Source organism: Oncorhynchus masou, chromosome 11, assembly GCF_036934945.1.
Source record: "Oncorhynchus masou masou isolate Uvic2021 chromosome 11, UVic_Omas_1.1, whole genome shotgun sequence".
NCBI lineage: Eukaryota > Metazoa > Chordata > Actinopteri > Salmoniformes > Salmonidae > Oncorhynchus > Oncorhynchus masou.
Window position 1 is genome coordinate 32,008,856 of NC_088222.1, and position 24,397 is coordinate 32,033,252.

Here is a 24,397-nt window from a genome sequence, read left to right on the forward strand (position 1 = left end):
ACATATGTTGGTTATGATGTTGTACAACCGGATAACATGTATGATACTATCCGTCCTATATGATATTGTACGACCGCTATTCCATCCATAACGTAACCTATTGTAGGGTAATATATCATACTAAACGGAGAGAAACAAATACATTTTCCAAATCCTACCCATTGCTCTGAAGACAGGTTGATATTTTGAACATGCAGTGTACATATGTGATTGAAGATTGTTCATAATGTTCAGGGGGAGCTTGATGCGCTAGTATCTGGCAGGCGGCAACAGTATTTGTTGAAAAAGTAGCCTACCCAATAGCGGTGTCTGCGAACTACACTTCTGACTGGGTATTTAGGAGTGGGGCGCGGTATTGTCTAGCAACGTGTTGTGGAATAAACGCCGTTGCCTTATCTTGCCTATGGCAGCATCATATGTCATATCCGCCAGATATCTACTTATATTACTGTACTTAATAGCTTCTTATGTCAATTAACATTGGACGTACTGCATCAGAAGATGGACCGTTTAATCGCATTATTATGAGCGTGGGTGGTATAAAAGTATTAGCTCATTGATTCCCATCCAGGTATTGGCAGACATTTTAAGACAAAATAGTTAACATGGAGTGGAAGCTAAAGAAGATGCTGTCGCTTTTACTGGAGGTGATTATTTTGTGCTATATGGTAAGGCATAAAATTTTTCGTTTACGGATGTAGTTTTTCATTTGTTGTAGTGTATCTGAAGTCTGTGAGTGATGCTCTTGGTCAGGTTCATGGAACTGCAGTGGAGAATAGAGAATGCAGGGAGCAGGAGTACAGGGATGAAGCAGGGGACTGTGTCGCCTGCAGACAGTGTGGATCTGGGCAGGAGTTATCCACGGTGAGTAGTCTATCAAACGTATTCCCTCCTGTCAAAATTATTGATACAACCAGTCATGCCGTTGTAAGAATATAATTAATGTGCGCGCCGCAAGTAGGCTAGTGGTTAAGAGCTTTGGGCCAGTAAGAAAGGTTCCCCTATAAGATAATACAAATCGCTGGTTCGAAACCCTGAGCCGACTAGGTGAAAAATGTGTCAATCTGAACCTGAGCAAGGCACTTAATCCTAATTACTCTGGATAAGAGCATCTGCTAAATGACTAAAATGTTATGTATTTCCTGTTACATACTTTGTTGACATATGAAACATTTTACACATATGTTACTATGCAAGTTGTCTCTTTCTCTCTCAACCACTGTTAGCGACCTCTGCTTGCTGTTCCTTCACAAACTCCCAACCCCCACCACACCTCCTCACCATCAACTGGGTCTCCTGTGTATGTTTGTGTGTGTGTGTTAAACCCCTCAGGAATGTGGTTTTGGCTATGGGGCGGGTGCTCGCTGTGCACCCTGCAGACCGGGGCGCTACAAAGAGGAAGCAGTAGGGCAGAAATGCAAGCCGTGTCTATCATGTGCCCACACCAGCCGCCTCCATAGAGCCAACTGCACTACCACAGGAAACGCTGTGTGTGGAGACTGTCTGCCCGGGTGAGGACAGCTGCTGTCTCATCCTCCCCATTATCTCCGAAGTGTCTCCATTTTCCATCACATATGCTGTTGTTGTTGTATTACAGGTTCTATAGGAAAACCAAGCTGAGTGGGTTTCAGGACATGGACTGTGTACCCTGTGGAGACCCTCCTCATGCCTATGAGCCTCTCTGTGAGTAGGCCTTTTCATCAATACAAATGATCTATGCACACTCACACACACTCCATACTCTCACAGACATGCATATTGACGCCACACTCACACAGACACAAATTGTATTAGTCACATACACATGGTTAGCAGAAAATGCTTATGCTTCTGGTTCCAACAGTGCAGCAGTATCTAACAGGTAATATCTAACAATTTCACAACAAAACCTAATATCTGAAAAAATTCCACAACAAAACCTAATACACACAATCTAGTAAAGGAATGGGATAAGAATATATCAGTATAAAATATATGGATGAGCAGTGACAGAGCGGCTGAGATGCAATACATAGTGAAGGACACAGTATTCTTTATATACATATGAAATGAGTAATGTGAGATATGTAAACATTCTTGAAGTGGCATTATTAAAGTGACTAGTGTTCAATTTCGTAAAGTGGCCAATGATATCAAGTCTGTAAGTAGGCAGCCGCCTCTCTGTGCTTGTGGTGGCTGTTTTAACAATCTGATGGCCTTGAGATAGAAGCTGTAGTTTCAATCTCTCTGTCCCAGCTTTGATGCACCTGTACTGACCTCGCCTTCTGGATGGAGGCGGGGTGAACAGGCAGTGGCTCGGGTGGTTATTGTCCTTGATGATATATTTTGCCTTCCAGTGACATCGGATGTTGTAGGTTTCCTGGAGGGCAGGTAGTTTGCCCTCTGTGATGTGTTGTGCAGACTGCACTACCCTCTGGAGAGCCTTGCGGTTGTGGGCGGTGCAGTTGCCATTCCAAGCGGTGATACAGCCCGACAGGATGCTCTCAATTGTGCACCTGTAAAAGTTAGTGAGTGTTTTTGGTGACAAGCCAAATTTCTTCAGCCTCCTGAGGTTGAAGAGGCGCTGTTGCGCCTTCTTCACCACACTGTCTGTGTGCGTGGACCATTTCAGTTTGTCGGTGATATGTGCACCAAGGAACTTAGAACTTTACACCTTCTCCACGGCGCTCCCATCGATGTGGATAGGGGGGTGCTCCCTTTGCTGTTTCCTGAAGTCCACAATCATCTCTTTTGTTTTTCTGACATTGAGTGAGAGGTTATTTTCCTGACACTAGACCCAGGGTCTCAAGCTTAATGATGAGTTTGGAGGGTACCATGGTGTTGAATGCTGAGCTGTAGTCAATGAACAGCATTTTTACATACAGTTGAAGTCGGAAGTTTACATACACCTTAGCCAAATACATTTAAACTCAGTTTTTCATAATTCCTGACATTTAATTGCAGTAAAAAGTCCCTGTCTTAGGTCAGTTAGGATCACCACTTTATTTTAAGAATGTGAAATGTCAGAATAATAGTAGAGTGTTTTATTTAAACTTTTATTTATTTCATCACATTCCCAGTGGGTCAGAAGTTTACATACACTCATATTTGGTAGCATTGCCTTTAAATTGTTTAACTTGGGTCAAACGTTTCGGGTAGCCTTCCACAAGCTTCCCACAATAAGTTGGGTTAATTTTGGCCCATTCCTCCTGACAGAGCTGGTGTAACTGAGGCTAATTGACATAATTTGAGTCAATTGGAGGTGTACCTGTGGATGTATTTCACGGCCTACCTTGAAACTCAGTGCCTCTTTGCTTGACATCACGGTCACTGTAGGTACGACGTGTCATGGTAATTTCCTGTATTACTAAGTGAAAGGAGAGTTTACAAACTACACACAAGTCAGAGTTATACTTTAAACTTAATCTTTTAATAATAAAAGCTTCCCCATAGCCCTTTGACAGATCAATTCAGTGTTTATAAATTAATTCTGAGAGTGCTTACAAAATGGCAACTGAGATCTTTTATAGCAAAGATCCACCCCTCCCAACTCACAATGACGAACCACAGGTCTTAGGAAAACTGCATAAAGGAAGACTTTTACTTGAGAGAGAGGAGTATCCCATAGCCAGACAGCATTAGCTATAAATTATCATTCAGTTTGGTCTCCTAAACGAAGTTCTTATCTTGTTCTTGGTACAACATAGTGCCAAAACATTACCTCATCCAATGGCATATATCATTTGTCAATTCTAGATACTCCCATCTCAAATACAATCCCTCCTGGACAAGCTCACGGAGAGGAGAGTGAGCCTCTAGGTCAAGATAAGGGCAACATCAAAGGGGACATACAATGGTTCCAGACACTGCCATACTCTTCCCCCAAATGGGAAAAGTAGGGAGTGGCTAGCACAGACATTGTGGAGCTAAGAGATAATTGGTTCCCCCTCAATCATCCCTTCACATGGTTTAAAATAAACGTTCACATATGAAGACAAGCCTGACCTCTCCCCTCTCTGGGCCCCAAGTGACTTTACCCACATAAGCATATTTATGAAAGTAGATAAAACATCTTATTTATCAATGTTATCTAACTAATTCTCATTCTGCTACGACAGACGTCATCGATGCACTTATTGATGAAGCCAATGACTGATGTGGTGTACTCCTCAATGCCACCGGAGGAATCCTGGAACATATTCCAGTCTGTGCTAGCAAAATAGTTCTGTTGCTTAGCATCTGCTTCATCTGACCACTTTTTTTTATTGATCTAGTCACTGGTGCTTCCTGCTTTAATTTTTGCTTGTAAGCAGGAATCAGGAAGATAGAATTATGGTCAGATCTGCCAAATGGAGGGTGTTGGTTCCGTTTTTCTGTGCTCCGTTTTATTTACTTAACAAATAAGGAACACTCAAAAATCATAACAATTTGAATCAAAATACAGCTGTAGACAGAAGTCAAAGATCAAACATACAACTGATGTCTCTCATGAGTTCTGCCCCATAGGAAAAGTCCAAGTTACTTTTATCATGCTTGTAGTTAACCCCCTGTGATGTCACTGCATACGTCATTACCTGCTACTCCTCAGACCAAGCCCATGCATACACAGCTATAATAACTTGCAAGAGATACAATAGTTCCAGTGTTTTCTAAGGCCTCAGCAGTAAATAAATGTCCACTCCTCCAAGTTGATTTATAGAGGTATGTCTGATTAGCCTCTTATCTCTTCTAGTCCTCTGCATGGCTCTTTGTTTATCTTTGAAATGCTTTTTCACAGACCCCGTTTCTTTATAAGAGGCAGAGACTTAGAAAAGATTGGAACAATTCCAAAACCTTACAATGAATATATATATATTGTTCATCTGTAGTCTAGGACCCTTTAGATGTAGAGGAGGAGGGGTCCCATAGCCCCTCCCCTTCTATTAATACAACATAAGAATATCAATTATTTTATTGGATTTTATCAACATTGGATCATTCAGAGATCCTCACTGAACTTCTGGAGAGAGTTTGCTGCACTGAAAGTAAAGGGGCTGAATAATTTTGCACGCCCAATTTTTCAGTTTTTGATTTGTTAAAAAAGTTAGAAATATCCAATAAATATCGTTCCACTTCATGATTGTGTCCCACTTGTTGTTGATTATTCACAAAAAAATACAGTTTTATATCTTTATGTTTGAAGCCTGAAATGTGGCAAAAGGTCGCAAAGTTCAAGGGGGCCGAATACTTTCGCAAGGCACTGTAGATTGCGCCCATTAATTCTCAGAAGGCAGCCCGCCCTCCGGCCCCTTTTTCTCTGCCTCCTCTCCATGCAAATCACAGGGATCTGGGCCTGTACCAGAGAAAACAGTATATAGTTTGCGTTGGCCTCGTCAGATTCGTTAAAGGAAAAAAAAGATTCTGCCAGTCCATGGTGAGTAATCGCAGTCCTGCACATTGACTCGGTAGCAGTATTCCTTGTATATAGCCTCGTTATTATTTTATTATGTTACTATTTTCTTTTATTTCTTATTTACTCATTCTTTTTTTCTTACTTTTTAACTGCACTGTTGGGAAAGGGCTCATAAGTAAGCATTTCACGGGAAAATCTACGGCTGTTATATTCAGTGCATGTGACAAATAACATTTTATTTGATTTCCCCATAGGCAAGATTGGGCTTCAGTCCAAGTACTATAAGCACGCTTAATGTTACTGTATCACTTTTAGAATAATTTAAGAAAATATTTCCAGGGAACATGTGAAATGTGCTTTACTGATGTCTGTCTGTTTAACTATCTTTCTGGGATTGTTTGCACACACATATCCACTATGTACCAGCCTCAAATGAAATTCTTGGAAGATCAAATCATGCCCACCACTATTTTGTAGTGGAGTGTGAGCTAGCTGGCTGTTGAACTTCCGTCTCTCTCTGTGTTTAACTTGGCAGTCAAATGGGGTTGAAATAAGAACACATTTCCCAGATGTTACAACCTACTGTTAGGTGTTAGGTATGGAAAAATACTCCTGGTATTGAAGCACACTTTGATACCATAAAAGGCATATTTAGATGATTTTGATATTACAAAAACTTATTTGAAGTCCATCTGAGAACTCTTATAGTTAAAATGTGAAATTCTTATGAGACAAATAGGTTGTTGTATCCCAGAGTGACAGTGCTCTCCAAGTGTCTTCTCCCCACCTCACTACATGCCTCCAGTTGTGATGGAGCAGCATTTCATTCATAGTGACTTTTATAAAACAAAAACAAAGTGTAGACCAGCACAAGTAAGTTATTGCATATCCTTCCAACTGCAAGGATCTTACCGTAGTTTGTACTTTAAATCACTTTTTTGAGAAAATAGGCATGAAAAAAATGAATAGGTGCTTGTTTTTGATTTCCTGACACCTTTTAGACATCTCTGTTCTGGTGGTTCAGTTTGGTGATGCCCCAGGGGTATGTTCGGTTTGGTTATCAAACCAAAGGGTTTTGGCACAGAAAAGTGTTATGATTAGATCATCATGTAAATTTGTTTCAGTGGATTGTCCTCTATCTGAACTGAAAAGCAGGAAAGATTTGGGGAGACACAAAGACAACCAGACTCAATGTGCTGTCTTTGGATTTGAGAAGCCACTACCAAAGAGGACATATGAGATAGGTATTCAGTAAGGCAGTGAATGCTAATATACACATGCCAACACACACTGCACCCACACTCAATTACAAATCTGAATTATCCCACACTTAAAAATACTTAGAAAAAGTGGGTGTCTTAACAACTAGAGGTCGACCGATTATGATTTTTCAATGCCGATACAGATTATTGGAGGACCAAAAAAAGCAGATACCGATTAAATTGGCCGATTATTTTAAATATATTTTTTATTTGTAATAATGACAATTACAACAATACTGAATGAACACTTAGTTTAACATAATATATTACATCAATAAAAATCCATTTAGACTCAATGTTCAATTTGGTTTAAATAATGCAAAAACAGTGTTGGAGAAGTAAAAGTGAAATATGTGCCATGTAAAAAAAGCTAACGTTTGAGTTCCTTGCTCAGAACACATGAAAGTTGGTGGTTCCTTTTAACATGAGACTTCAATATTCCAAGGTAAGAACTGTTCTATAATTAAATGCATGTTTGTGGGTGTGCTGTATTGCACCCAAGGATAAACAGCTGTAGTGATATTTGTGCACATGCGTGTGTGTTTATGCATGTTTACTGTGTAGGCAGTAGCAGGGTGAACCTGGTGCCCCTTTCGTCTGTTGTGGCAAGCTCCAGGGACACTGTCCTGGCTGTAGTCATCTGCATCGCTCTGACTTCTGTCCTACTGGCCCTAATGCTTTTCTGTGCCATCTACTGCAAAAGACAGCTGGAGAAGAAACCTCATGGTAACCCTGCCTGAATCACAGATTCTCACTCATCCCTCATGTCGACTAAGATTGTAATCATGTCAAACAATGTTTAATGCAGATATTATGCTGTATTTATACCATGCCAAATATTTGATGTAAATAACTTTTGTTTTTGCACTAATCAGAGCCATGCCAGGGTGTTAGCTGCCATGATGCAAAGTTCCCCAGCTTTGAGAATATTCAGGTCCATCAGCTACCTCAAACTGCTACCATGGCACAGGCATAACTTGTGGTATGTTGTTCTGTTAGCCTGGGCTTGCAAATAACCTTTTAATGTCATTCTTTACCAATATGCACATGGCGCCAAATCCACATTTGAGAAGAGTGCATAACTTGAATTTCTGCACTTGACATGTCCCATCAACATCTCTAAAACTGCATTTTCCTGTCCTAAGGTCAAGTGAAGCTTTTCCCTTATCAGTTCTCTGAGGAACCTTGCAGCATGGAGAACAGCAATGTTATGGCCACATATCCTGCCTGGGACTCACCGAGAAGACACTGCCCAGTGAGCTGAACCATGACCTCTACCAAACTGATGTGGAAGTGTCTGATGAGAAGACGTGGACCCATGCTGTATTAAACTAAAGATCTGGGATTCACTAAACTGTACTGAGTAGGCCTAAAAGCAGAGACCATTTCTTCATGAGGATAACCTTTGATATGTTGACTGTCATCATAACAGACTTGTGGTTATGTGAAAGACATTGCAACTGCTGACAGTGACTTGCTGGTTTGAAAGCCATTCAAACTTGTATTTTCTGCTTGTTATTTTCCAGAGCTAATCTCATTGCCATTACCAAATATGTGTGGGCCAATGTCTGCTATAGTACAAGTTTAAATTTAACCAATTCTCTTGGATTTTTAAAAATGTTAAAATATGTACCATGCATACATTTAAAAAGCTTGTAATTTACAGTCTCATCCAAAATTATTGGCACCCCTGATAAAGATGAGCAAACAAATCTGAGCTATTGTATTTTATAGTAGTACAATTGCTTAGAAAAAGATTGTTTAACAAATAATAAAAAATCTCAATGATGGATGGCACCCATTTTTCAATACTTTGTTATGAAGCCATTACGAGCAGGGTTTCAAGCATTATTTTAATGGTGTTCGTTAGTATGAAGGAAAACCAGAGAATACAGCAGAGTTCTTCCAGAGGCCAGCACGGAGCTGTATTGCTTTAGTGAGTCTGTCATTTATCTGCAGCCCTTCAGACATCCTCCGTCCCCTTATTCTCTATGTCAAAACAATGACAGGCCCACAGCTCTTTCAGTTGTTTCACTAATCAGGCAGCTAAAGGTCTATCTCACAAAAAAGAGCATTCAAGAGTGATTCATTCAATAGCTGAAACTGTAGCTAGAGATTTAGAGAGTAATAGCCAAGTAAGAGAACACTAGTTGTTCAGATGACAAAAAAAAAAAAATAGTAGACAATATAGGGTTGGCACTGGCAACATGGATGTTAAGGGTTCATAATTCACAATGAGACAAGGATGCATCACAAGTCAAATACAATATTATACACACTTCATATTTTCATTCCCTCATACTCATCAGGCCACTGCAGAGTAATATCAATTTTGAAATTCAACATCGCTAAGCGTAGGATGAGGTAAGTGGGGAGGGGCCCTGCCCCTAATTTCCCATGATAATTCACAGTAGGTAAAAAACAACAAAAGTACAATCTGCTCATGAGGAATCATCACGGCAGGTTACTGAGTCTGTGTCCAGGTCGGCTACTAGAGCGTCCACTAATTCTTCAAGGGTAGGGGATCTCTGAAGCATGCCTGCAAACCATGGAACAGGCCAGGAGAGAGGGGGACAGATTTAGATAAAGGACTTCAATGACAAATTTGAAACTTGTCTGAGGGAAAGAAAATCTTGATATTTTATTTGTAGTGCTCAATCTATTGAGCTATTGTTTGAACCTGGATTCATTGTGTTTGAGTTCATTCATATGAACAGAAATTATACTAGATCCAACCAGGTCCATGTCAAATTGGCCTGTAATACACCGCTGATTATCTGTGCTGGTTCTGTATTGTAACAACTCAGCTTTGGCTGTACTCATGTCATGTTGACAGCTACTAAAGAGGTTAATTACCAGAGATGCATGTCACCTCTCAGAGCCTGATCGAGTTAACACAGCAATTGAAAGCCATATACAACTCATTTTGGCCCTATGGGAGAGTAATGCCATTGATTAATGTATTTGATCTTCAAATACCGACAAATCATGAACTTCAGCCCATCTTTCAACTGAGACTATAGGAGCCCCACTGCAACTGTGACTATGAAAAACAAGAGCCAGTGCCAAAATTCTGAGTGGCTCCAGGGAATGTTGAGAGTGGGTTTAGCTTTTTGGTTGTGAGTGGATGGAATAACATCTAGTTTCAACATTTGCTAAATGGATGTAAGAATCTATCTGGAGAGTTTCCAAAGTATCACCATAAATAGGGCTTTGAATTAAGTGTGCAAATTAAAGGAAATATCCACCCATTTTGAACGGTCTCGTTTTTGTGCATTTCTGAGAAATGTTCCATGATGGCACCGGAGGGGAAGGCTGCCATCTTATCGGCTCTTAACCAACCATAATATTTAAAAATATATATTTTTGCGTTGTTCGTAACTTGTTTTGTACATAATGTGCTGCTACCATCTCTTATGACCGAAAATAGCTTCTGGATATCAGAACTGCGATTGCTCACCTCAAACTGGACAAAGAGATCTTCAATGAGTCAGATGGGAGGGATATAATACAGAAACCCGACCAGGCCCAGATCCCCGTTATTCAGCATGTTAAACGTGCAACCAGAGGGAAAAACACTCCAGACCACCTTTACCCTACACACAGAGACACGTACAAAGCTCTCCCTCGCCCTCCATTTGGCAAATCTGACCATAATTCTATCCTCCCGATTCCTGCTTACAAGCAAAAACTAAAGCAGGAAGCACCAGTGACTCGGTCTATAAAAAAAAGTGGTCAGATGAAGCAGATGATAAACTACAGGACTGTTTTGCTATCACAGACTGGAATATGTTCCGGGATTCTTCCGATGGCATTGAGGAGTTACACCACATCAGTCACTGGCTTTATCAATAAGTGCATCGAGGACGTCGTCCCCACAGTGACTGTACGTACATAACCCCAACCAGAAGCCATGTATTAGAGGCAACATTCACACTGAGCTAAAGGGTAGAGCTGCCGCTTTCAAGGAGCAGGTCTCTAACCCAGAAGATAAGAAATCCCGCTATGCCCTCCGACGAACCATCAATCAGGCAAAGCATCAAATGCAGGACTAAGATTGAATCCTACTACACCAGCTCCAACGCTCATCGGATGTGGCAGAGCCTGCAAACCATTACAGACTACAAAGGGAAGCACAGCCGAGAGCTGCCCAGTGACACGAGAATACCAGACAAGCTAAATAACTTCTATGCTCGCTTTGAGGCAAGTAACACTGAAACATGCATGAGAGCATCAGCTGTTCCGGACGATTGTGTGATCACGCTCACCGCAGCCGATGTGAATAACACCTTGAAACAGGTCAACATTTACAAGGCCGCAGGGCCAGATGGATTACCAGAACGTGTACTCCAAGCATGCACTGACCAATTGGCAAGTGTCTTCACTGACATTTTCAACCTCTCCCTGTCGGAGTCTGTAATACCAACATGTTTCAAGCAGACCACCATAGTCCCTGTGCCTAAGAACACTAAGGTAACCTGCCTAAATGACTACCGACCCGTAGCACACACGTCTATAGCCATGAAATGCTTTGAAAGGCTGGTAATGGCTCACATCAAAAGTATTATCCCAGAAACCCTAGGCCCACTCCAATTTGCATACAGCACCAACAGATCATGCAATATCTATTGCACTCCACACTGCCCTTTCCCACCTGGACAAAAGGAAGACCTATCTGAGAACGCTATTCATTGACTACAGCTCAGCGTTTAACACCATAGTACCCTCAAAGCTCATCAATAAGCTAAGGACTCTGGGACTAAACACCTCCCTCTGGAGACAGAAAAGATTTGGCATGGGTCTCGGATCCTCAAAAGGTATTACTGCTGCACCATCGAGAGCATCCTGACGGGATGCATCACTGCCTGGTATGGCAACTGCTCGGCCTCCGAACGCAATGCACTACAGAGGGTAGTGCGTACGGCCCAGTACATCACCGGGACCAAGCTTCCTGCCATCCAGGACCTCTATACCAGGCGGTGTCAGAGAAAGGCCCTAAATATCGTCAAAGACTTCAGCCACCCTAGCCATAGACTGTTCTCTCTGCTACCGCAGAGAAAGCAATACCGGAGCACCAAGTCTAGGTCCAAGAGGCTCCTAAATATCTTCTACCCCGAGCCATAAGACTCCTGAACAGCTAATAAAATGTCTACCCAGGCTAAATGCATTGCCCCCCCCCATACACTGCTGCTACTCGTTATTATCTAGGCAGTCACTTTAACTCTACCTACATGTACATATTACCTCAATTACCTCGACACTGGTGCCCACTGTATATAGCCCCGCTATTGTTATTTACTGCTGCTCTTCAATCATTTGTTATTCTCTTATGTTTTTTGTTGTTGTATTTTCTTAAAACTGCATTGTTGGTTAAGGGCTTGAAAGTAAGCATTTCACTGTCTACACCTGTTGTATTCGGCGTATGTGACAAATAACATTTGATTCGATGTATTCCTGGGGAATGGGTGAATCTTTCCTTTAAACACAAATAAAGCTTCCCGTCTTGAGATTTATGGTGGTTTCAGGATAACCTGGGAGGAATCAGAGGGCCATGATGCATAATAGGAGCCCTTACCTGTTTCCAAACCCAGGGAAAAGCAAAGCAACTGCCATCATCACACAGCTATAATTAAGAGTTTGAAGTAGCCAAAGCCTGTGCCTCAGGCATATACACTTGCAAAACAAACTATGCATTGATGGCTTTGCCAAAATGATATAAGTTGATAATATACAGTGCCTTCAGAAAGTATTCTATCCCCTTGACTTATTCCACATTTGGTTGTTTTACAGCCTGAAACCAAAATGGATTTAATATTTTCTTTCTCTCACCCATTGACACACAATACCCCACAATGACAAAGTGAAAACATATTTTTAGAAATGTTAGCAAATGTATTGAAAATTACAGAAATATTTCATTTACATAAGTATTCACACCTGAGTCAATACTTTATAGAAGCACCTTTGGCAGTGATCGTGGCTGAGACTCTTTCTGGCTAAGTCTCTAAGAGCTATCCACACCTGGATTGTGCAAAACTTACCAAACATTCTTTAAGTTCTGTCTAATTGGTTGTTGATCATAGCAAGACAAACAGTTTCAGGTCTTGCCATAGTTTTTCCAAGTAGATTTAAGTCAAAACTAACTCAGCTACTCAGGAACATTCACTGTCTTCTTGGTAATCAACTCGTGTAGATTAGGCCTTGTGTTTTAGGTTATTGTCTTTCTGAAAGGTGAATTTATCTACCAGTGTCTAGTAGAAAGCAGACTGAATCCTCTAGGATTTTGCCTGTGCTTAGCTCTATTCCGTTTCTTTTTTATCCTGAACAACTCCCCAGTCCTTAACGATTACAAGCATACCCATAACATGATGCAGGCACCACTATGCTAAAAAAAAAAATGGTAAGTGGTACTCAGTAATGCCTTGTATTGAATTTTCCCCAAACATAACACTTTTTATTCAGGACAAAAATGTAGTTGCTTTGACACATTTTCTTGCAGAATTACTTTATTGCCTTGTTGCAAAAAGGATGCATGTTTTGGAATATTTGTATTCTCTTCAAGCTTCCTTCTTTTCACCCTGTCAATTAGGTTAGTATTGTGGAGTAACTATAAAGTTCATCCATCCTCAGTTCTCTTGTCACAGCCATTAAACTCTGTTTTAAAGTCAACATTGTCATCATGGTGAAATCCCTGATCAGTTTCCTTCCTCTTTGGTAATAGAGTTAGGAAGTACACCTGTATCTTTGTAGTGACTGGGTGTTTTGATACACCATCAAAAGTGTAATTAATAACTTCACCATATTCAATGTCTGCTTTTTAAATGTTTTACCCACCAACCAATAGGTGTCCTTCTTCACGAGGCATTAGAAAACCTCCCTGGTCTTTGGTCCGTGTTTGAAAGAGGAACCTTACAGATAATTATATGTGTGGGGTACAGACATGAGGTAGTCGTTCAAAAATCATGTTAAGTACATTTATTGCATGCAACTTATTATGCGACTTGTTAAGCACATTTTTACTCCTGAACTTATTTATGCTTGCCATAACTAAAGGGTTGAATACTCATTGACTCAAGACATGTCAGCCTTTTAATTGATTTATTACCATTTTGAAAAGCATAATTCCACTGACATTATGGGATAGTGTGTGTTGTTGGCCAGTGACAATAAAAAAACATTTAATAAATTTCAAATTAAGGTTATAACACAAAAAAAAAGTGGTCAAGGGTTGTGAATACTTTCTGAAGGCACTGTAATATACATACAGGAGTGTTGACCTGGCAAAGGAACTAATAGGAGAAAAATAGTGCAAGAACCCTAAAGAAAGGGAGGAAGGTAGCGGCCAAGAAAAATAGTGACAGTGTGAGCTCCTTACCTTGCACCATGAGCATGGGCTCCTTACTACCTCCATGAGCGAGCATCTCCCTTCGATATCGCTCTCCCATGTCCCTGTGTGGGGACATTAAACAGAGGGGGTGAATAGGATTGGGGTTTATGTCAGACAGATAAGGATTTGTCTGAATACTGTACTGGCTTGGTTTTCTTGTGGGTTGAGCTGTGCTTTCACTGCCACTGACTGCCACTCTACAAGCCCCCATGACAGAGACACAAAGAGCAGAAAGAAAAAAAACAGCTCTGAGAAAAACATAACACCCCAGGCAAAACAATACTCAATTTCTAAAACACAAATCCCCTGATGTCACAGTGACATCTGTGATGTGGTGTGTGGTCATTTTCTTTGTCACTGTCATGTTCAGACTAGTGTGAGCGAATCCAGCTAGTAGAGATTTCCCTAAAGTAAAATCTTCGAAAGCCAAGTTAAACAGATCACCGACCATTTCAAATCCCACCGTACCTTCTCCGCTATGCAATCTGGTTTCCTAGCTGGTCATGTGTGCACCACAGCCACGCTCAAGGTCCTAAACGATATCATAACCACCATCAATAAAAGACAATACTGTGCAGCCGGCTTCATCGACCTGGCCAAGGCTTTCAACTCTGTCAATCACATTCTTATCGACAGACTCAACAGCCTTGGTTTCTCAAATGACTGCCTCGCCTGGTTCACCAACTACTTCTCAGATAGAGTTCAGTGTGTCAAATTGTATGGCCTGTTGTCCGGACCTCAAAGTCTATGGGGGTGCCACAGGGTTCAATTCTCGGGCCGATTCTTTTCTCTGTATACATCAATGATGTCACTCTCGCTGCTGGTGATTCTCTGATCCACCTCTATGCAGACGACACCATTCTGTATACTTCTGGCCCTTCTTTGGACACTGTGTTAACAAAACTCCAGACGAGCTTCAATGCCATACAACACTCCTTCCGTGGCCTCCAACTGCTCTTAAATGCAAGTCAAACTAAATGCATGCTCTTCAACCGATCGCTGCCCGTAGCCCGCCCGCCCGTCAAGCATCACTACTCTGGACGGTTCTGACTTAGAATATGTGGACAACTACAAATACCTAAGTGTCTGGTTAGACTGTAAACTCTCCTTCCAGACTCACATTAAGCAAATCCAATCCAAAATTAAATCTAGAATCGGCTTCCTATTTCACAACAAAGCCTCCATCACTCATGCTGCCAAACATACCCTAGTAAAACTGACTATCTTACCGATCTTTGACTTCGGAGATGTCATTTACAAAACACTCTACTCAGCAAATTGGATGTAGTCTATCACAGTACCATCCCTTTTGTCACCAAAGCCCCATGTACAGTGGGGCAAAAAAGTATTTAGTCAGCCACCAATTGTGCAAGTTCTCCCACTTAAAAAGATGAGGCTTGTAATTTCCATCATAGGTGCACTTCAACTATGACAGACAAAAGAGAGAAAAAAATCCAGAAAATCACATTGTAGGATTTTTAATGAATTTATTTGCAAATTATGGTGGAAAATAAGTATTTGGTAACCTACAAACAAGCAAGATTTCTGGCTCTCACAGACCTGTAACTACTTCTTTAAGAGGCTCCTCTGTCCTCCACTCGTTACCTGTATTAATGGCACCTGTTTGAACTTGTTATCAGTATAAAAGACACCTGTCCACAACCTCAAACAGTCACAGTTCAAACTCCACTATGGCCAAGACCAAAGAGCTGTGAAAGTACACCAGAAACAAAATTGTAGACCTGCACCAGGCTGGGAAGACTGAATCTACAATATGTAAGCAGCTTGGTTTGAAGAAATCAACTGTGGGAGCAATAATTAGGAAATGGAAGACATACAAGACCACTGATAATCTCCCTCGATCTGGGGCTCCACGCAAGATCTCACTCCGTGGGGTCAAAATGATCACAAGAATGGTGAGCAAAAATCCCAGAACCACACGGGGGGACCTAGTGAATGACCTGCAGTGAGCTGGGACCAAAGTAACAAAGCCTACCATCAGTAACACACTACGCCGCCAGGGACTCAAATCCTGCAGTGCCAGACGTGTTGCCCTGCTTAAGCCAGTACGTGTCCAGGCCCGTCTGAAGTTTGCTAGAGAGCATTTGGATGATCCAGAAGAAGATTGGGAGAATGTCATATGGTCAGACTCAACTCGTTGTGGTTGGGGGACAAAGAATGCTGAGTTGCATCCAAAGAACACCATACCTACTGTGAAGCATGGGGTGGAAACATCATGCTTTGGGGCTGTTTTTCTGCAAAGGGACCAGGACGACTGATCCGTGTAAAGGAAAGAATGAATGGGGCCATGTATCGTGAGATTTTGAGTGAAAACCTCCTTCCATCAGCAAGGGCATTGAAGATGAAACATGACTGGGTCTTTCAGCATGACAATGATCCCAAACACACCGCCCGGGCAACGAAGGAGTGGCTTCGTAAGAAGCATTTCAAAGTCCTGGAGTGACCTAGCCAGTCTCCAGATCTCAACCCCATAGAAAATATTTGGAGGGAGTTGAAAGTCCGTGTTGCCCAGCAACAGTCCCAAAACATCACTGCTCTAGAGGAAATCTGCATGGAGGAATGGGCCAAAATACCAGCAAGTGTGTGAAAACCTGGTGAAGACTAACAGAAAACGGTTGACCTCTGTCATTGCCAACAAAGGGTATATAACAAAGTATTGAGATAAATAAGTATTTGGTCAATAACAAAAGTTTTCCACCATAATTTGCAAATAAATTCATTAAAAATCCTACAATGTGATTTTCTGGATTTTTTTTCCTTGTCATTTTGTCTGTCATAGTTGAAATGTACCTATGATGAAACTTACAGGCCTCATCTTTTTAAGTGGGAGAACTTGCACAATTGGTGGCTGACTAAATACTTTTTTTTGCCCCACTGTACTACCCACCACTGCAACCTGTATGCTCTCGTTGGCTGGCCCTCGCTTCATATTAGACGCCAAACCCACTGGCTCCAGGTCATCTATAAGTCTTTGCTAAGTAAAGCCCTGCCTTATCTCAGATCACTGGTCATCATAGCAGCACCCACCCGTAGCACACGCTCTAGCAGGTATATTTCACTGGTCATCCCCAAAGCCAATTCCCCTGTTCCAGTTCTCTGCTGCCAATTACTGGAATGAACTGTACAATTAATTGTACCCCAGTATCTCTGCACATTCATCTAATGCACATCTATCACTCCAGTGTTTAATTGATAAAATGTAATTTTTCGCCACCATGGCCTATTTATTGCCTTACCTCCCTAATCTTACTACATTTGAAAATACTGTATATAATTTATTTTTATTGTGTTACTGACTGCACGTTTGTTTACTCCATGTGTAACTCTGTGTTGTTTGTGTCGCACTGCTTTGCTTTATCTTGGCCAGGTCGCAGTTGTAGATGAGTACTTGTTCTCAACTGGCCTACCTGATTAAATAAAGGTGAAATAAAAAAATTCAAATAGAGACTTCACATGGCAGACTAAATAACTTTTGAGAAAATAATTTACAACATGGGTCAGGTGAGTTTCTCTCACCTGTTGAAGGGGTCTTTTTGAAAGCACTGCCTCCACACCATGGAGGCTATGGCGCGCGACATGAGGTATGAGTAGTACTTAGCACCGTACCCAATGAGGTGGCTGAATCTCAGCTGCCAGGCCTAGGGACAAGAATACCAGTTACTCATCTTTATCTAAAGACACCAGGGTTGGGGTCAATTCCAATTCAATTCTTGAATTCACACATTAAGTAGAGAATTTACGTTGACTTCAATTCGAATTTCAACAATCTTCAAGTTTTGGAATTAATGCTGTTTTTATCTTTGGGAAATGTTCAAATATTGAATTCCAATTAAATTCCAGTGAATGGAATTCATGTAGTTAATATAAAAAAATGGGCTGCAGGATTTGTTTTAAATAATTTAAACTTGTATTTCTATATTTCCAGTATAGCTAGGCTGTCTGAACAGCGAGTGACATGATCAGCCTGAAAGCCTGGGGGAATTGAATTCAATTTGAATTTGTTGAATTGTTGGGGATAATATTGAATTGGGAATTGTATTATTGGAATGTATATAACATTGAAATTGAGAGAAATTGAATTACCTCTTAATTCAAAAACTGGACTGGAATTTAAATAGAATTAAATTGAATTTACAGGGAGGGTATTTCATTTGAATTGCATTTGTGGAATTAACCCCAGCACTGAAAGATACTTCCATATTTTCGATTGAATATTTTGTATTCAAGCAACATTGTCAATCTGAAAATATTTTTTCAAACCCCTCTCCCACGTGCCACCCACCTTATAGAAGATGACTAAATTGGCTACAGAACATAAGTGAGACGTGCAGTATCTATCGGAATGATGCTGCTTCTGTGTATTCTCTCTCTCTGGCCAGTTGTTTCTAACACCCACACAGTCTTATTTTAATGATAAGAGCCCGGCTGTCTGTGTGGTGACTTGTTATAATCCAAATCCAGTGGGAACCCTCCCCTTTGCTTCTCACAGCCAATGACTGATAAGGACCTATCAAAAGACTTGCTGAGTGTCACAGTTCCAAACATGTTCTAAACTAAGACTGGGGTGAAAGTGGCTCCATATGATCACTGCAGTTAACAAATGCAGTTTGCTTTGTATGGCCAGGCACTAACTTAAATTGCACCTGAAATTAAAATACCACATTTTGCAACTGTAAATAAAAAAAGTATCAGAAACTGTCAGAAGTACAGCATCATTTTTAATTCCGACATAAATTGGTCTTTTCACATTTGGGAAACTACTTTTATCATACCCCAGGGAAAAACTGAGCTCTGCTATTTGGCAACAAACTAATGTAAAATTAATAGAAAATGGACTCACGGAGTAGATATTGGTTAGCTGTGGTGGTAAGCCAATTCAGGGAGAATATCATTGTCCAAATTTTCCTCACAACTGTAATTACAGTTGAGAAGAAATAGCCTGTGGGTTGTTCTATTCTGTTTTATGTTTCTCTGTGGATATAAATTCTCTCTCAAACAGTAAGGGGGGTACAAACCGGATGGTTTATATCCGGTAGAGAGAATAGTCTAATTACTATTTACCCCCAAGGATCTGACATTCACAGATCAGTACATTGTCCACAGTTTCAGTACTATGAGACTCACTAAGATATCTAGGCACTTACAGTATTTGGAACGTAAGGTAGTCCATAGAATTTCTCTTGCATCTTTTTTAGAATGTCTGTCGTTGACCGATTTTGTGGCTTGCCATGATACACTTGATCCAAAGCAGCATAAAAAACCTGTGAAAAAATAAAACACGCCAATAATTTTATTTAATAAGTACCGAAAAGACACAAACTGCCCCTGTGGCTATACCTGAAGCTGAGTGTCGGCAGCCCCACAGATTCTCTTGGATTCACAAAGGCGAGAGACCATGCTCTTGGGCAGGGGCTGAAATAGAACAAAATATTTCTGAGAAAAACAAAACACACCCATCTATCGAGTCTTCTGTGTGGTGAACCTCTGCTATCTTCAGTATTTGGCTAAAAAAATAGTTTGCTATTAGCTTGACTGTTTGTAGTCTGTCTAATCAACAGACTTTCAGTCCGATTCAAAATCATGACAAAAGACTTCACAGAAAACCAACGTGTGTTCAAGTGCAGCCGAGAGCATTTGGTTCAGAGCTGATGCAGAGCTAGTGATGGGTCTCAGAACTATTATCATACCAAAGGGGCAAAAGAAGGGCTGTCAAAGTCTATATTATTATAACAGACAGTCTGATAGGACAGCTTAGGACACTACTGTATCTGTGGACCACAGCAGTAATGACTGTGAATGACTGTGTTGTGTGTGAGGGAAAGTTACAGAGGACAGGTATGAACTTGTGCTGCCCACCTGTCCGGTCTGATAGTGCCGTGCAAACTGATTTACCACCCGATAGTCTGTGGCAAAGAACTCCATGAGGATGGAGGGGACTTCAGCAAAGTCAGTGGAGCATCTAGTTCCTGGAAAAGACCAGTCAAGAAGATAAGTCTCTCACAAAAGAGATTGTTTACCAACTGTACTATGTCATAAAATGGTAGTTCACTAAATGTGTCTGCTAAGCAAATAAATGTGGCTGCTAAGCAAATGTGCAACATATGCAATGCAATAATGAGAGACAGGGGAAATCCCTCCTAAAGCAGTAGGCTCTGGCCTGGACTCAGTTTACCTGTGACATGTTGGTAACGTGTGCGTCCCAGCATGGAATGCATGGCGTGGCCCATCTCGTGGAACAGGTTCTCCATCATGCCGGGGTTGAGCAGTGTTGGGGTGCTACGTGTGGGAGGGGGCAGGCTCAGCATCAGCACCACCACAGGATGTTGGTATTCCCCATCCTTCTTAAGACGCCCCCCTTGGATGGTGAAGTGGCAATCCTGGGAGCACAGAGAAAGCCTTGATATGATCAGCATTAGTATCTTACTTTCGCAGAGGCTTTAGGCAGTATTTCTGCAGAAGCTTGTCTTACCTGGTGTGGTTTGTCAGGCCTTCGGAAGAAGTCACAGTAGATGTATCCCAGAAGACCCTCGGTCTCATGGACAACAGCCTGTTAAGAGAACAAACTGACATTTAGGACTGCTTAAAATAAAATCCATCCCCAAAAGAAACGATGGGCCTTAAAATTACAAAAAGCCAAGCAGCAACTATTACATTTTCTGCTGGTTCACTCAAAGGAGCCCCCAGAAATTGGCGTTGAGTGTCATACAGACAGAGATTGTTCTCTTACCAACTTGTGGACTTCCTCACTCCACACCTCTCCTGCCATGGGCTGCTCATTCCGGAAGGAGACTCCCAGCAGCTGGCTGAACAGCATGTTGAGGCCCTCCATGCAGGCCCCTAAGGAGAAGTAAGGACTGTACAGGCTGGGATCGATCTTATACCTGCACACACAAACATACACAGACACTTGTAAGGCTATGTTATTACAGACCGTTTCCCGAATAATGTTAAGCAATACACAAGCCCCCTCTAGAGGCCTTTTAGTAGAAAATTTAGCTCAGGTACTCCCGTCAACCTTTCAATAGTTTCTTTAGGAGATTCCCAACGATTCCTTGTTGACAAGTTATATTATTTCCACTTAGAATATACACATAGGTTTACAGTACTGTATACCTTTGTATAGGTATCTTACCTCTCTGCCCGCACAGCGCTGCTGAAGTAGGAGTGGTCCCATGGCATGAGTACCTTGGATTTTTTTTTAAACATTGAAACATCAAACAGCAGAAAGATTGTCATGATCTCCTACACATGGAAGTCAGAACCATGAGAGCTACTTATACGCATTTATAAGATGACTCACGGTGCTTCTTGAGTTCATTTTCATCTTCATATCCCTCATCAGGTTAAAATCTTTGGCAGTTCTGGATTAAGGAATAGGGACATTGTGTGAGCATGTGCTACTCTTACAGTATGTTTGAGATGGGCAAAACATTGATGTGTTGTACAGTGTTCATGCCAGTGTCTGGCTCTTTGACTCCTACCATACCTGTCCGAGAGTTTGTCTGTCAGCAATTCAAGGAATTTCATGACAGTCTCTGCAAAACAAAAACATACTAAACACACTGGTCAACACAGCATTACAGCAGTACACACTTCTCTGTTCAAAGAATCATAAAATCAATTAAATATTTCTTCCAAGCAGCAGAGCACAAAGAAATTAGGTAAACAGCCAGAGTACTTTACCTGGAGTCTTGGCCATAGTTCCATTTAAAGCCCTGTGTGCAAAAGATTCATAGCCCACTAATTTGGCTAGCTCATTCCTACAAGTCAACAGGTCATCCAGACAAAGCAGCAGACTTGAATTCGGGAAGAGAAAGATTTTATAAGCAGCCTCCCGCACCTAAGAGAAAAGGACAAGCATATAATATCTATAGGCTACTGCACAGCAAACAAACATGCCCAATACCATTTCCTACCATGGGACAGTAGCTGGAAGACCACTAATTATGTATAGAGATAAACCTCTGGGTTGCGCTCACACACACACACACCAGTTCATCAGGTGAATCTGCATGGAGACCTCCAATCTGGATGGAGTTGCCGTCTATGGAGAAGCAGTGTCGGATGTGTTCTGGCAGGGCCGTCTTCTCTATCCTATTGGGCAGGTGGGTGCCATTTAGAAATTCATTGTTCAGATCCAGCAGATTGACATTGAGGCTCACCGCCTTCCCTCTCTGGGAAAAAGATTCATACATTGAAACAGAGGTGCTGTTTAGGTTAAGCTCACATTGTGGTTATACTTCCCTGAGGATGTGGCTTAGTAGGCTAATAATCAATGTGTACATGACAATTATTGATTTAAAAATATATTCCATGAAGTGTAAGTGATAGGCTAGTAATGTCATTTATATCACACCACTAACCTTTGATTCATCCAGATGAATGCCACTGATCTCAAAATCAAACATGAACAGTTCTGCTACTCTCCTGCAAAATGTATTGCGAAATATCAGTAAAACAAGATTGCCTGTCTACCCAACCACTACGCCCACGGACATTAGTTTCTTCTCTGCAATGAAATATGTAGCAAACATTGAGCAGCGGAAGAATTCAGTTTGAGTCGTCAGGCAAAAGACAAAATGCACTGCTACTCATCGTACAAACAGGAAGATGATTGTACATGCCTTGTATCTGGGTCCAAAGAATCCAGAACCTCTTTGTTATCTAGTAGGTTCTTGAGACTTCTACACAGTTCAACATTAGTGTTCAGCCTATCAGGGCAAAAAAGAGAAAACATCCATGAAAGAATGTATGAAAAAAGTGTTTTGCTTGACATCATGTAATACTTTACTAGAGCAACTAAGGAAGAGGGTTCATACCTTTCTACTACTGTGCCAATGTTTATGCATGCCTTCTCAGCAGCATCCCGGAAGGCAGGGTCTGGATGGCCAACTTTGACAAAATCTGCCTGCAAGAAAAGAAATACAACATCAAGGGTGTATCATATTCAACAGGGAGGAGTTTGGCTTGACAACAATGCCAATGATCCCTGAGTGTGACTGTGAGCCATTACCAAATCTGCCACTTTGCAAAGGCTGTCAGAAAGTTGATCGAAGGTCTCCACGGTCAGGGCGCCTGGTGGGTTATTGCAGGCTGTTTCTACCAACTGTTCTGTTTCCCTGAGCGCTCGTTGCTGAGCCACCTCGAAACCAGCCGGAGTACTCAACTCTGGAACCCCGAATAATCCCTGTGCAAAATATAGCATGTACAATGCCATGTCAAAAGTCTGTGTGGCCAACTCCTCGTTTTCGAGGCTGATCATTACAACAACCCCAAATGACAAATTTATAAAATAGCAAGTATTTTTCTAGTGAACACAATTATGCGTGATTTTGACAATGAGGACATTTAATATAGGTTGGGATTTTATGCAGCTAGTTAACTTCTTCTCTGGTATTATGGCGGTCCGCAAACAAACCGCTAACGTTAGCTGACTTACCACGTTCTTCTGAAACAAATCAACTTTCCTCTGCTGGGCATTGAATGCTGCTCCAACCGGAGACCAAGTAGTGACATGTCGTGATAGTGTCCTTGAGTTCCTCACAACACTCACAAATCGTTGACACGCAAACATCATAACAACTTCAACTGATTGTTGTGGAAAGAAAAATAAAGGTCGGTCAAAGTGGAAATTCCGTGGGGAGTAATTTGGCTCGCGCTAAATGATTATCTCAATCTTAAGCAAGCACGTTTTAAGCTTTTGCTTTGCATCCATGCTGATACTTTCATAATACCAAAAAAGTATTGGATTTTAAATTAGTCTTTATTTCACGGTCTCTCTATAATTATTCGGTTAACTAGCTAGTAGCCCACCACTGCCATTGAGTTAAAACGAGCACTGCCAAGCATGAATGACGAATGTTTACAATTCTCAAAATGGTTCCGATGTTTCGTGTCTGCACTTTCGCGACTAGACCCTATCCATAGGGCTGGACGATATATCGAATTAAATCGATTATTTCAAATGTAAGTTTATGCGCGATATTCGAAATGCATGTATCACATAATCATTTTTTTGTATTTTTCGTTATGAGCGTTTATGTCAGCTTGTTCTCATGTTGTCTTTTGGTCTCGTTCGCATCTTCAGTGATGTGCGCCTTCTTATTTCTTCTTCGATGAGGTTTAACCGCGTTGGCATCCAATAATTGTTTCATTACCGCAACCTACTAGACTGGAGTACAACTCCCTTATACTTTGCTTAATTATTTTTTTTTACAAATACCCTACCATCTAACACTACACTCACAAAAAAACACCACCCTACTCCACAATTTAAATCTATTTAGTCCTACTTCAGGCCAACAACCTGAAAGGATGGGACACCACCACTTAACACACCCTGTAACTTCTGATGTC

The 24,397-nt window shown here is 41.3% G+C and overlaps 2 protein-coding genes across 3 annotated transcripts; one reads left to right on the forward strand and one right to left on the reverse strand.

Moving 5' to 3' along the window:
* Positions 1-353: 353 nt before the first annotated feature.
* LOC135548545 (tumor necrosis factor receptor superfamily member 19-like) lies at positions 354-8,423 on the forward strand. Of its 2 annotated transcripts, none has more exons than XM_064978270.1 (7): positions 354-668; positions 754-864; positions 1,333-1,511; positions 1,598-1,683; positions 7,198-7,359; positions 7,509-7,615; positions 7,779-8,423. In XM_064978270.1, the coding sequence occupies exons 1-6, from the start codon at positions 606-608 to the stop codon at positions 7,607-7,609; spliced, it is 702 nt and encodes a 233-aa protein (XP_064834342.1). In that variant the 5' UTR covers positions 354-605; the 3' UTR covers positions 7,610-7,615; positions 7,779-8,423. The 2 variants fall into 2 exon arrangements, with proteins under 2 accessions (XP_064834342.1, XP_064834343.1); XM_064978271.1 differs by having other exon boundaries at positions 354-647.
* A 371-nt stretch (positions 8,424-8,794) lies between these two features.
* mipepb (mitochondrial intermediate peptidase b) lies at positions 8,795-24,113 on the reverse strand. The gene is made up of 19 exons (XM_064978268.1): positions 23,481-24,113; positions 23,055-23,228; positions 22,861-22,949; positions 22,666-22,752; positions 22,405-22,468; positions 22,033-22,215; positions 21,725-21,881; positions 21,528-21,576; positions 21,342-21,402; positions 21,174-21,226; positions 20,769-20,922; positions 20,511-20,588; positions 20,214-20,418; positions 19,898-20,007; positions 19,379-19,453; positions 19,186-19,302; positions 17,558-17,679; positions 14,009-14,082; positions 8,795-9,172 (listed from the first exon to the last, which is right to left on the reverse strand). The coding sequence occupies exons 1-19, from the start codon at positions 23,616-23,618 to the stop codon at positions 9,075-9,077; spliced, it is 2,088 nt and encodes a 695-aa protein (XP_064834340.1). The 5' UTR covers positions 23,619-24,113; the 3' UTR covers positions 8,795-9,074.
* Positions 24,114-24,397: the final 284 nt, after the last annotated feature.

What these genes read in the sequence shown, in the direction of transcription:
- mipepb (XM_064978268.1), bottom strand. Translation starts at nt 23,618, where the DNA reads ATGATGTTTGCGTGTCAACGATTTGTGAGTGTTGTGAGGAACTCAAGG. An exon ending in ATTTGTTTCAGAAGAACGTG is followed by an intron (nt 23,229 to 23,480) that starts GTAAGTCAGCTA and finishes TATTTTGCACAG; the next exon opens with GGATTATTCGGGGTTCCAGA. An exon ending in ACAGACAAACTCTCGGACAG is followed by an intron (nt 21,403 to 21,527) that starts GTATGGTAGGAG and finishes TCCTTAATCCAG; the next exon opens with AACTGCCAAAGATTTTAACC.
- LOC135548545 (XM_064978270.1), top strand. Translation starts at nt 606, where the DNA reads ATGGAGTGGAAGCTAAAGAAGATGCTGTCGCTTTTACTGGAGGTGATT. An exon ending in TGATTATTTTGTGCTATATG is followed by an intron (nt 669 to 753) that starts GTAAGGCATAAA and finishes GCTCTTGGTCAG; the next exon opens with GTTCATGGAACTGCAGTGGA. An exon ending in TGTGGAGACTGTCTGCCCGG is followed by an intron (nt 1,512 to 1,597) that starts GTGAGGACAGCT and finishes GTTGTATTACAG; the next exon opens with GTTCTATAGGAAAACCAAGC.